At 36.3% G+C, this 13,874-nt stretch overlaps 1 protein-coding gene across 6 annotated transcripts in view; it reads left to right on the plus strand.

The window, feature by feature from the left end:
• LOC127811395 (isoleucine--tRNA ligase, chloroplastic/mitochondrial) overlaps positions 1–13,874 on the plus strand; it is a 41,749-nt gene that overhangs the window by 22,745 nt on the left and 5,130 nt on the right. For all 6 annotated transcript variants that reach the window (XM_052351211.1, XM_052351213.1, XM_052351212.1 and 3 more), the window contains exons 10-17: positions 1,685–1,916; positions 2,112–2,398; positions 2,522–2,658; positions 7,153–7,300; positions 7,639–7,770; positions 9,643–9,771; positions 11,975–12,102; positions 12,182–12,346. In XM_052351211.1, the coding sequence (XP_052207171.1) occupies positions 1,685–1,916; positions 2,112–2,398; positions 2,522–2,658; positions 7,153–7,300; positions 7,639–7,770; positions 9,643–9,771; positions 11,975–12,102; positions 12,182–12,346 (1,358 nt within the window). The remainder of the gene's footprint in view (positions 1–1,684; positions 1,917–2,111; positions 2,399–2,521; positions 2,659–7,152; positions 7,301–7,638; positions 7,771–9,642; positions 9,772–11,974; positions 12,103–12,181; positions 12,347–13,874) is intronic.

The raw sequence follows: 13,874 nt of genomic DNA on the forward strand, positions 1-13,874 counted from the left end.
GTGCTTATGGGTTCATGGAACCAAAGAATATACCTAAGACCTCCCAAGTAGACTACTAATATGGGATTGAATTGTGACAAGGAGATGTTAATAAGATATGTTCACATTTTTTTTTTTCAAAATTTTGATTGCTCATTCTGTTCAATTGGCGATATCTTTAGTGCCTATGTTGTCAATGGAGACGGCTGTCCCCTCAAGTTTTTGAACTTTATTCTATTATGAAAAGGTTACATAAATAATAAGACACATTTTAGACTTGTGTTTAACCTATCTTGGGGAATGTGATACAAATGTTAGTTTTAAGGTGGCATATACTTAGAAATTTGTGTTCTCCTTTGTTTTTCATTCAAAAATAGTATTAAGTCAAGAATCTAATCTTCTTCAGATTTCCTAATCACATCACACCTTTTTTTAATTGAGCTTTTCTTAAAGATTAGTTTCTTCCAGTTTTAACTTCTATATTAGACTGGATGAGAGAAAAAGTTACTGTATCACTCACTTATGAGGAAATGGAACTGGATCTCTGAAACCAAACCATTGTAGTTATGTTGGTCTTTTAGTTATAACTTTTTAGACATTTCATGGTAGGCCTAGAAAATATGCAACTCAAATCCTTTTTTACTGTTGAAATCAATATTTTTATATTTATATACTGTTCAATCACACGCTTTCGTTACCTCCTAGTGTGTGCTTCAACTGTTATCTTGCATTTACTGTAACCGAGCAGTCTCTGAGAATTCCTTTTGAATACAGTTATTTGCTGCTTTTTCCCCCCTTGTTATAGTTTTTCTTTTTCTTTCTTTCTTGTTTTTGTTTGTCTGCCTATTTTTGGATCCTTTCTGCCCTGGGAAGACCTATTTTGTAATTCTCATTTATTTTAGTTAGTTAATGATAACAAGTCATCTGATGACCTTTTGAGGTTAGTATCACAATTGATTGATATTCAACGTCTTGTAGGTCTACTTGGATGATTCCATTTGTGTATATGTTGATTATCAATCTAAAGAATAAAACATTTGTGTCTCCCTGGTTAGCATTAACCTCAAATTGCTCATTTGATTTTTTCTTTCACTTCTTTTCCAAGTTTGCAATACCATTGGTTTTATCTTTTATACTTATTAATGCTAGCATGTACTGATTGAGAGTGCTTGGGTGAGCTCCTTAACAAGGATTTTATATAATGTATACTGCTGTGATCCGTGATGAGTTCGTGTATTCGTATTCACATAAATTTTGATGGAGCTTGGAAATGATATGTCTCTTGATATGTATATACTGATTCATGTAACTGTTATGATGTATGTTTTGAGAAAACTATGTCCTGCCTTAATGGGAAGTAATGACTCTTGATGCCAAAGACTCCTGGTGTATATTTATGGTGTAGACTGTCCTATGATCACTCAATTAGAGATACAAGATCATATGGGGAATTGTCTATGTTTGGTGTGCTTTCTAGAATTTATGCACTATTATCTTTAGGAGAAATATGGCATATGGTGGAAAGTGATGCATCTGTTATTCTTCTAAACTACATGCATTAGTATCATATCCACTTCAGAAGACCTTGTTCCGCATTTGCATGCACTGGCAAGTGGAAATGTGTATTCACATCTCTCTCCCTCTCCCTCTCTAGGTATATGTATGCCTATTATATGTAATATATCTTTATTTTTTTTATGATCAGCTGTTGCTGTGAATCCAAAGCTTCAATATGCTGTTGTTGAGCTGCATGCACTCTCAGGAGATGTTTCTGCATCTCCTGGAGATAAAAAGAAAAGGTTTGGAAATGTTTTGAAGCAGCAGCAAAAGCCATTCCTTATTGTAGCATCAGACCTTGTATCAACATTAGAGACAAAATGGGGCACAAAGCTTGTTGTGAAGAAACTATTAATGGGTTCAGATCTTGAAAACTACAGGTAATGTATTGAGATATAATTTATTAAAACCCTACAGGAGTAATGCCATACAATTAGATTCCATAATTGATTCTTAGTTTGTGCCAGTTTTTAATATTAAAGGTCATATCAGGGATTGCATATCTTCAGAATGCCAGTGTAATGAATTGGTTGCATATGCAACTTCTAATCTGTGGATTGCAAATGTGGCTTCAGATATATTCATCCAATAGATAACAGAGAATGTCAGGTTGTCCTTGGGGGAGACTACATTACAACGGACTCGGGAACTGGACTAGTCCATACAGCCCCTGGTCACGGTCAGGAAGATTATGTCACTGGCTTGAAGTATGGTCTACCTGTAATTTCCCCTGTAGATGATGATGGAAAGTTCACTGAAGAAGCTGGACAATTTAGTGGGCTTGATGTGCTAGGGTGTGGTAATGATGCCATCATCGAATACTTGGATGAACGTATGTTAATTATCATGGTGGAACCATACAGTAAGTGGTCTTCTCCCATTTTACTATGACATTAAGGAAATTGTCTAACCTTTCTGATGTCACAAAGCATGAGGTGATGCATTTGTTATATCAAAAGATGTTAATTAATTTTATTTCATTCAGTACACAAGTATCCATATGATTGGCGAACAAAGAAGCCCACAATTTTTAGGGCAACCGAGCAATGGTTTGCATCTGTGGAAGGATTTAGGAAGGTTGCAATGGATGCAATCAGCCAAGTAAAATGGATTCCATCTCAGGTATTAACTCCTCAATTGCATCACATCATGGGGCCATTGTATGAGTATGCCAGCACAGTTTCACCATTTTATGCTTTCTATTTCCATTTTGTGTATTTCTTGTACAGGAGGTTTCTCAGCATTGCTTCTTTATGGAATGTGTTGCTATATTTTATTATTCCTAGATTAATGGTGGTATGTTCCTTATTTAACCATACTTTCAACAAGAATGTAAATGTAAGCCCTCTTTGTTTATTGTAGAACTACATGGCTCCTATGGTTTGCTTCATTTCTAATTTGTATTATGTTCCATCAATTGCATGTCTGTGGGCTTATCAATATTTGAGCCCTTTATTAGTTAGTCATTGGGCTCAACTCCAGTAAGCATCATGTATAAAGGGGCATTTTGTTACATCAATCCTAATTGGTCCTATGAAATTTTACTGTGTATGCTGCATGTTCGGATATTTCCTGACAGGATCATACAATTGGACCTGATGATACGAGAAACATCTTTTTTATTGTATTCTAGTTATGAATAATATTTGAGAAGACATGGTTGAGGTGCATAATTATTCAGAGACTGGAATTAACGCAGCGTGTAGCGTGGGTGTGAAAAAAACACACCAAAATAAACCCTTGAAAGAGCAAACTTCAATGGCAGAAGCTTGGCTTTCAAGAAGACGCAAAAACAAGACTTGTTTTGCTAAGAAAACCCAAATATGTTGCTGAAATTTGTATTGAGAAAACTTGATTACAAACTCTAGGTTCTAGGCATATTTATAGTATTTGGCTAATCCAAATCTATCTAATATTTGGAAAACAAAATCCAACTAGAATCCTAATAGAAATAAATCATAAATAAAAGTTAACTGGAATCCTAATAAAAATAAAATTCTAATCAAACATGAAGTAGAATCCTGAATCAAATAGAAACATGAAGTAGAATCCTAAATCAAGTAGAATCATGAATTAGAATCTTAAATCAAGTAGAAACATGAAGTAGAATCCTAAATCAAGTAGAAACATGAAGTAGAATCCTAAATCAAGTAGAATTCTAAAACTTAAGAAGTATTAAAATATTATTTTGACACTACTATTCTGGTGATACTATTCCGGTATGGTTGGGTCGACCTTGAGCCAAGTCTTGATTGGTGACCGCATCATTCACCTCCACTTGAGAAAAAATTCGACCTAGAATTTTGATCCGGGTAGGACAAATCCACGTCTGGTAAGTATAAAGAGAGATTAGCCACATTGAATGTTTGGAAATATCCATATGATTAGGCAAATTCACAACATAAGCATTATCATTGATCTTCTTTGTAATCTTGTGAGGACCATACTTCTTTGGCTTGAGCTTGTTCTGTTACCCTGCTGGAACCCGTTTCTTCTTTAAGAATATCATGACTTCATCTCCAATCTCAAATACCTTGTGCTTCCTATGCTTGTCAGCTGTCGCCTTGTACTTTTTATTTGTGCAACTTTTGCTTGGCATTTTCTTGAACCGCTTGAACTTTTCTATTAAGAGAACATGAGCAAAGACATTCCTCCCCCTCTTAGCCTTATCTTCGTCGGGATGGGTCCAACCATCGCCATGTTTGTTGCCCTCTGCCTCCATTGTATTATTACTGTTAGATTGAGGACATTAAATATTCCATTTTGAGCGCTTCTCTAATCTGGTAGATCTTATCACAAGGTCTTTCTTCTCTCATCAGCTTTCTTGATTTTGACTCCTCAACAGCTTCCGAATTTATCTGTAGATTTTTCTTTCCTAGAGAAGCATTCTTTTGCAACTGTTTTGAATAAAGGCGTATTCCATGACTACCAGTAGTCTCTCCATCACTTAAAATATTGATGCTTGAATCCTCCTCTAGTGTAAGCACTTGATCAGCTATAGCAGCAGCTGTTACAACATTCTTAGTTTCGGAATCTAATTTCAGATTAATATCAAAAGTAATTGCACTACCCGAGTTAACTAGCCTGCGAGATCCAAGACCCCTATCCACAAAGAGACCCATGTGACCATCTTGTTTTTGCAATCGCAAAGGTGAATATGTTCCTATTGCCTTCGATTCAACTATGCCAGAGCTTGAATAAACTGTAGAAGGATTTGCTACCATGACCTCCATCTCCTTTACAGTTGCAAGCCGATAAGAAGAAACACCACCATTCTTGGATTGCGAAGCAATGCCTGAGCCCTCGGGATTAGAAAATACCCCAGTATGAGCCAATAACCTTGGAGTTTCTATCATGTTAGCAGCATAAATTAGACTTGAGTTTGCTAACGTTGAGGTTACTAGGACAACTTAATCTTTAAAATCAAGCTCCAAACTCATCGAAAAGCCATTCTTTAGTTTATACTCATCGTTTCCCCAATGGTTGTGTTGTTGCGCATTCCTCCTAACCCCTTTACCACTAAGGTTGGCTATCATACGACCAAGATCATCCTTATCGTCGCTACCATCCATCATTGGTCTTCTAGGATTAATGAGGACAGGATTAATGGTTGATCTTCCTGGTTTAACGTAGCTAGCTTGATTCACGCCATTAGTCTGGTTCCGATTATCCTTAACTCGTTGTAAAACGCCCAATTGGTTGCGGATTCGCTCCAATTGCTGCTCTATTATATGAGTTATTTCCCGTTGTTCTTCGATTGCTCTCCAAACCGCGGGCAGCCCCCGATCACCGTCACGAGGCTGGTTGCTACCGTTACCTTTAAGATTGGCCATATGATTGGTTGATGAACCGCTCTAATATCACCTGACGCAGCATGTAGCGTGAGTGTGAAAAAAACACACCAAAATAAACCCTTGAAAGGGCAAACTTCAATGGCCGAAGCTTGACTTTCAAGAAGACGCAAAAACAAGATGGTCACATGGGTCTCTTTGTGGATAAGGGTGTTGGATCTCGCAGGCTAGTTAACTCGGGTAGTGCAACTACTTTTGATATTAATCTGAAATTAGATTCCGAAACTAAGAATGTTGTAACAGCTGCTGCTATAGTTGATCAAGTTAACTGGAATCCTAATAGAAATAAATCATAAATAAAAGTTAACTGGAATCCTAATAAAAATAAAATCCTAAATCAAGTAGAATCCTAAATCAAGTAGAAACATGAAGTAGAATCCTAAATCAAGTAGAATTCTAAAACTTAAGAAGTATTAAAATATTGTTTTGACGCTACTATTCTGGTGATACTGTTCCGGTACGGTTGGGTCGGCCTTGGGCTGAGTCTTGATTGGTGACTGCATCAGAAATTGAATTACATTGGGGCAGATGCTGATGTTAAAAAGTATCACGTATAAATTGAATGGTGTGGGCACAGATGGTTCTTTCATGTTTTAATTCATGAATATTAAGAGGGGCAAATGAAAGTCAAATTGCCTTTGGTAACTGTCTTATAGAATTTCAGGTCACTGTAGTCATCAGCAACTTCAGTTGTCTGTGCTTCTTCTGTTAGTATGAGGCATGTAGGGAGGAGTAGAATCAGTTTATAGGCATTTTAGTCTACTCTTGCTAATTGCTAAGTGGTTGGGTATTGTGACCATTGTTAGAGCATAAAAATGTCATTATCTAATATCTCTAGAGTTTGTGGCATTGATAATTTTTGCCAAAACTATTCAAAGTTATAAAGGCTAGGAATACAATATCAAAGAAATTTGAACTGTTTGCTTCTCTTAGCTTTTGGAGTCAAGAAAGCTTAACTGCTTTTTTTAGGTGAAGTAAATTTTAGTAGGCATGATAATGTTCCCTCTTTGTTATCATCACCATTTCTACTACAGCTGTTGTTGCTATCCTTAAATGTTCCCTCTTTTTATTAGGCATGTTTCACAATAATATTTTAATCCTGAAAAGTCAGAAAAAAGGAAACATTTTAGGCTAAATATGGTTGTGTGCCGGACATCTTAAAGAAATTCCTTGAAGCAGAGCGGATGGCTGTCTTGATAACTGAAATGTGGTTGTCAAACAAGACGAAATATCCCACTCTGCGCCCTCCCCCCACTGACATCTTAAATGAATTCCTCAAAGCTTTGTAGATGGCTGTCCTAGTAGTTGGGGGTTAAAAGGAAGCTGAAAGAATGATCTTCTTGATCCAAGGAGAAAGAAGGCAGTAGTGTCCTTTCTCTTACACTGATATGATATACAACACCCCCCCCCCCCCCCCCCCCCAAAAAAAAAAAAAAAACCCCCACCCACCCCAATTCTTCTAACTGCTTTAGATTAGTTCTTGTAAGATTACAGAGGAAGACAGTTTGGGGCACTGCCCAATGGTAGTGGAAGAATTAAGATTGGCCATTTATCGTGTATAAGTTATAAAATTTATAAATTATGATTGTGATGTTTACGTTTATCTTCTTTAGCAAATGTAGAAGATGATTTTAAAAGCTCTTAAACAACCAGCTAGGTGGAAGTCCATTAGTTTGCTTCCTCCCACAAAACATGTGCTATACATTTTTCCTTGCTTGACACATATGCTTGTGCTTACTGTTTGAAAATGCATGTCCACTTTCAGGCAGAAAACAGAATTTCTGCAATGACCTCTAGCCGCTCTGACTGGTGTATTTCACGACAAAGGACATGGGGAGTCCCCATTCCAGTCTTTTATCATGTGGAATCAAGGGAACCCCTCTTGAATGAAGAGACTATTGATCACATAAAGTGTAAGGACCACCTAGAACTAGTCCCTGATTTCTGCCTCTTCTTTTGTATTATTTTATGGTTGGTCCACAATCAATGTGGTTTGACTCATCTTGACGGTGGATTCTTTGAGGATCTTAGTCAAAATTCCTAACTTTGTTTCCCATCTGAACATCTGGCATATACTGTCCACTATTTTTGGTGTTTTCCTACTTCTATCCATCAGCATATTCCGTATGCTGTTGCAGCACATTAATGACTTCCTTCTCTGATTACAGGCATTTCAGAATTTATATGAAGTTACAGAATATTTACATCTTAATATTGGTTTCATATGCTCTTGATCGTTTTATTTTGACAGCTATAATTTCCCAAAAGGGTAGTGATGCATGGTGGTACATGACGGTGGAGGAATTGCTTCCCAATGAATATCGTGATAAAGCATCAGAATATGAAAAGGGAACTGACACAATGGATGTTTGGTTTGATTCAGGTATTATAATTTTATGTTACACAAATATAGAAAACTACCATTCTTTAACATTTCTGAATCTTGAACAAGGATATTTTTTATGATATGATATTACAAATTCCTTTTGCAGTTTATGGTTTGTGGTTTTGATAGGGATATTATATTGATTCTTATCTTGGTTTAGTTTATCTTTTGTTTAAACTTTAGAGATATAGTTATTTCAAGTTTTATCCTATTGTCTTGTTATCTCTTAGTTAGGTTTTATCTTTTTATTGAGATGATTATATTTGGATAGGAATTCATAATTATGTTTAGTTAGGATTAGAGCTTTTACCTGTAAGTAGGCTTATACGCATTCAGAAAACGCATGCTTTTGATTATTGAATACATTTGATATTGATTTCCTGATTATTCTCTTTATCTCACTCTCTTGTTTGTTTACTGATTAATAAACCAGAATTCAAACATGTGTAGCTATTTTCCTGATTGTACGTGTGTTTGTTTACTTGTGAAAGAATAAGTTCTTTATGAGTTGTCGAAGTTGGAAAATGAATGAACCAGAATTCATGTGAGGATGCTCGGACCAAGGCGGTAAGAATGAGAGAAAAAATTGAGGTATTTTGTTTGGATAAATATTTGTAGATCTGTTTGATGGGAAATTACTGTAATGTTTACCAATATGCTAATAAGCACATTAAAATGTTGTAGAATATTGAAAATGCTTTACCCAAGCTTTCTAACTTCCCAACAAAGCTTAAAAATGAATTGTTGTTCTATTACCATGTGCCTTTTCCTGTTTCAATGAAGGATTTTCATTTGTCTTCCTGCATATTGTTAGAGACAGGTATTTCTGCCTGGTACATTATTATTTCCGCTCTCAATATGTCCCTTCACAACTGCCAGGCTTTACTATATAACTGGGCCAAACATGTGCAACTATTTAAATAATGATTTTTTTTGGCTGATTCTATTTTAGTATTGAGTTAACAGTGAGAAACATGACCTTTTCTTGCTATGTTAACATGTTAAATTATTGACCAACAACTCATTTAAAAACTTGAGCTGTTAGAGAGAGGGCAACTCTATCGTTTATATTATTAATTTATTATTTTTCACTCAACAAAAGCAATCAAAAAGCTTTTATGGCTGTTTGAGTGAAAGCTTAAGAAAGCTTCTGTCAGGACGCAATGGTTGGTTAAGGATGGTTAGAAGGTTTAAATGGTTGTAGGGGAAGTTGTAGCCATAGCTGATAGTGTAACAAATAACAATAGGTTGTTAGGTGCAGTTGTATAGTTCTAACAGTAGCTGGGGGTTCTATATAAAGGGGCCTTCCCTCTCAATAGAGGATATCAATGAATTGAATGAATCAGTCTATTTCCCTCTCACTCCCATCTTTCTTTCTCTTCGCCAAACCCTTCCCCTTTCCTTCTCAATCTCCCCTTCCTCTTGTTCTGTTTTCTTCTCCATTCTGTTCTTCTTCTTCTTCTTCTTCTAAATCCCTATTCAAACTCTAGGAAACCCTAGGGTCATGACAGCTTCTTATAACCACAATGCTGGCATAAACTATCTCGAAATCATTAGTGTTTGTTTTTTGGACGTCCTTCAACAGAAGTTGCTTCTAAGCATATTTTAAATGCTTTGTTTTCAATGTTTGGCATCCTGTCTGTGCTTAGTTTTTGCATACAGTGCATGAGTTTCTAGATAATTCCTTTTATCCCAAAATCTTGCTACCCACTCCCATTCCTTTGCAACATATATACCACAGTTCCTAATTGCAAAGATGGTCAATGGTTTTTGACTTTTGATATTTTTTCATTTCAACTACATTCCATAATTTAATTTCATAAAATCATAAATCATGACATTTTGCTAATTTCTCATGACATATTTCAGGCTCTTCTTGGGCTTCTGTGTTGGAGAAAAGAAGCGGGCTTAGTTTTCCTGCTGATCTTTATCTCGAAGGTACAGACCAGCATCGCGGGTGGTTCCAGAGTTCTTTACTAACAAGTATCGCGACAAAAGGTAATTTTTGGTAGTTGCCCTGTTTAAATATTTACAGTTTAAAATTATATTATTACAATCTTACATTGTTTTTAGGAATCTTTATTAAGTGTTCTTTGTCAAAATTTACTAATTTTTACTTTTTATTTTTTAATTTTATTTTTGGGTAAATTGCTCCAAGACTCCCTATGGTTTAGGTCGTTTGCAAGGAGACACCTTGTGGTTTAAAAATGTTTATGGAGGTCCTTATGGCTTACTTTTTTTCACTCGAACACCTCATCCAAAGTCATTTTAAAATCCCTACAATTTAAAAATGTCTCTGGAGGTACTTGTGGATAAATGTTTTTGCTTGAACACCTCATCTAGAGACATGTTCAAACTAATGGAGGAGGTGTCCAAGCAAAACAGTAAACCACAGGAACCTCTAGAGACACTTTTAAACCATAAGGGGTCTCCGTGCAAATGTCCTGAATCAAAGGGGGTTTGAGTGCAATTGACCTGTTTTTTATTTCTTACTCTGTTATTTATCTCTATACATCATAGTTCCCATCCTAGCATTACATGTAACTTCTCTTGAACTTGAAGGGGACAACATTATATGTAACTTCTCTTGTAGGGGACAAAATTCCTCCATATATTATTGTGTTTAGAGTACAATTCTCATGGAGGGCGGGTCTTGGTAGCAACAAAAAGGTTGCTCCTTTATGATCAGAAGGTCACGAGTTCGAATTTTGAAAACAGCCTATTTGCAAAAAAGCAAGACGAAGGCTGCTTACAAATATGACCCTCCCCTGATCCTTGCAAAGCGAACCTTGTGCATTGGGGATGCATTTTAGAGTACAAATATTATCTGTGGATTGCGGCTTTATTGGCAAGGCACAGTTTAAAATTTGTTGAATTCACTGCCCTGTGACAACATAGCTGTCTACTATATTTCTGCCATCAAAGCAAGTACTATCATGTGTAAGAAGGTGGATCAAATAATAACCAAATATCTTTATTTAATACTAAGTGGGGATCTTGTATCATGTCATGATAATAAGTCTGTTTATTCCCAATCAAGTTTAAGTTACCGGTATTAGGTTTATTTAAGGTGAAAATGGGGACCAAGGAGTATTCCAAGCAAAAGCTTTTCCAAAAAAGAAATGGCGGGCCTAAGGGAAGAGAAACTAAAGCTATTTTAATGTGTATTGATATTAAGAAAAACATAATTTTGATGGAGAACGTCAAAAAGGAACATGAGAGATGAAGAAACTAATAGGGGTGATTCCTGAGACAATGGTCCAACCTTCACATGCCAGCAATTAGAAGACTGTTCGTGTGTAAGAGCAGCAGCATTACACAATAAATTGGTGAAGGATGAAGAAAAACGGAATCTAGATGAGCAAAGAATAGGGTCCATTCCTGAGTTATATTCTGCAACCTTCATGTGCCGCCTTGACAGCAATACAAGTGTAAAAACAGTATTACTTAATTAATTTGCAAAAAACAACTTGTTTATGCAATCCATCCACTAATAGTGATAATGATTCTTTACTTTTTCTTCCCTCACACGACCCCATGTGGAATTAATCAAGCACTTGTGGTTGAGGGGCTTCAAGGGAAGGTTTCAATAGAAGGAAGGTCATTCTTTTCCTCTTTACTCTCTGATTAGGGAGTACTGCAGTTTGGCACTATTAGAGCACTTGGCTCTTTTAAAACAAATACTTCTTGCGCCAGGAGAAATTTTTGTTTATGCAAAACGTGACCACCGGCACCTAGTGGGATTAAGGCTTCAGATTATCGTTGTTGGTGCAAAATGTCAATGGTTAATTACTGGAATGTGAGTTATGTTCAGTTTATCAATGTTGGGACATTTGAGTTGGCCTCTTTTTTCTCCAGAATCTTTACTTACATGAGTTTCAATTGCCAGAAGAGTGTATGAAAGGTGACTTTTCTCAGCAAGATCTCCTCTTAATGACACTTAGATCTTTGCAGTTTGAAAAAGAAAAACAAAATCCTGCATTGCAGTTTGACACTTTTCATTTGCATTGATTAAGTAGTGAAGAGCTCTGAGATCTTGAATCTAATTAGTTTTAAGAAAGCCAAGGACATGTAGAAAGGCCCCCCCCCTTTTTTTTTTTCTAGTGGAAGCCTCTAAGGCTGGTTCTAGTTTTCTAGTTTAGCTGCTAAGATGCCATTAATGTAGCATGCTTTTCTTGACAGATTCTGTACAATCTTGCAGGAAAGGCACCATACTCAAGTGTGATAACACATGGATTTGTCCTGGATGAGAGAGGTTTAAAAATGAGTAAATCTTTGGGCAATGTTGTAGATCCAAACATTGTGATTGAAGGAGGGAAGAACAAAGGGGTCAGTCACCAGTTGATAATTTTGAAGACATGTTCTCATTTATTGAATGATACATGATATTTCTACTTTGTCATGGCAGGCTGCACCTTCCTATGGAGCTGATGTTCTGAGACTCTGGGTTTCAAGTGTAGATTATTCGGGTGATGTGATGATTGGGCCTCAGGTCCTCCGTCAAATGTCTGACATATATCGGAAGCTACGAGGAACATTGAGATTTCTTTTGGCAAATCTTCATGATTGGAGGGTATGCTGCATTCTCTAGATACACACCTGTTGGGTCCCAGATATATCTGGTGTGGAATTTGTCATGGTTTTTAATACTTATAGAAGCTATTGATTTTCCTGTTACCTAGATTCTTCTGTTTGCCCTTACGTGTGTCCACATGATATGATGTTGGTAAGGGCATGGGATATGTGTGCTACATCTGTATCGAAATTAGACACTTGGATCCTCCACCTTTTTATAATTTTTTGAAGAGAAAGAAGTTTATGATTAGTAGGAAAGACAAATATTAAAATTTTTGCATGGATAAGGGGTCTAGAATTCATATAGCTGACCTGGTGGGATTAAGGCTTGTGTTTGTTGTTGTGAAGAAGTACATAGCTCATTTTCCCTTGAATGCATATCTAGATCATAGTTACACAGAATGTGGTATGTATTTGGATATGAGGTACGCTACTTAGCTAGATACGCACTCGTGGGGGGGTAGGATTAGTTGGTACTCCAGTTTGGTTTGTAGTTTGCTTTGAATAATGTATTGGTATGCTTATTAAAATTTGAAAGAAAAATGTTGTTATATCAATAAGATATTGCATTGAAAATAAGGTTCAACTTAACTAAAAGCAAGTCTGCAATTACATAATACCATAATAGCAGAACTGAAACAGGGGGAAACAAACTGAATGCTAACATAACAAATTTAAAGCTAACAATCATCTCAAAAGCTTAATGGTAAGAGCACCTAAATCCCAAAAATCCCAACCACCTTGTTCATAATTTACTTTTTCCCTATCTTTAAAATTGCTTCCTTTCACAAGCTTAGATGATGGCTTTTATGTGGCAGCAAGCTCCTGAGCAATCTTGTGTAGCTTCTTCATTTGGCATTACAACATATTAACTATCTAGAGAACTCCCTCTCATCTCTTCCAATCTGGTAACAGAATCCTCTATGTTATCATTATCCGGATCAATATCCCATCTTCTATAAGGTCCAACTTCATAATTTCGACAAATCCGTGATTGAAGATGAATATTTCAGTGAATAAAAATGAGTTTATCAGTCTTTGTACTGTTCATAATTTTGGGATCGCCATTTTTGGCAATCCAAGTCATGTCCCTCCCTGTTCCAATGTACTCTCATATCGTGGACAGATTCATGCGATTGGAAACACAGTTCGGGGGGTGGGGGGTGCCATGCATTGTGTAACTATGATCTAGATTATAACATCATTATTTAAGGATATTATACAGCACATTATTTTTAACTGTTCATGACGTGTCCATGAACCTGTATCCAACTCTCCAGTACATATCTAATTATCATAGGATTAAAAGATCTAAAGTGATTCTCGCTCACTTACCACAACAATCACTCATAATTGAGTAAATGGAACACAGTTTATCCCCAGTCACCTTCATTTTCTTTATATAGTTATTGCTCTCTCTCCCCCCCCCCCCCCCCCACCCAACACACACACACACATACAAAGTTCATATTTCATTGAAGTTCCCCCATTTGTGTATTATGTTTTTATCGATTTTCAATTTCCTG

Source organism: Diospyros lotus, chromosome 10 (genome assembly GCF_014633365.1).
Source record: "Diospyros lotus cultivar Yz01 chromosome 10, ASM1463336v1, whole genome shotgun sequence".
Taxonomy (NCBI): Eukaryota; Viridiplantae; Streptophyta; class Magnoliopsida; order Ericales; family Ebenaceae; genus Diospyros; species Diospyros lotus.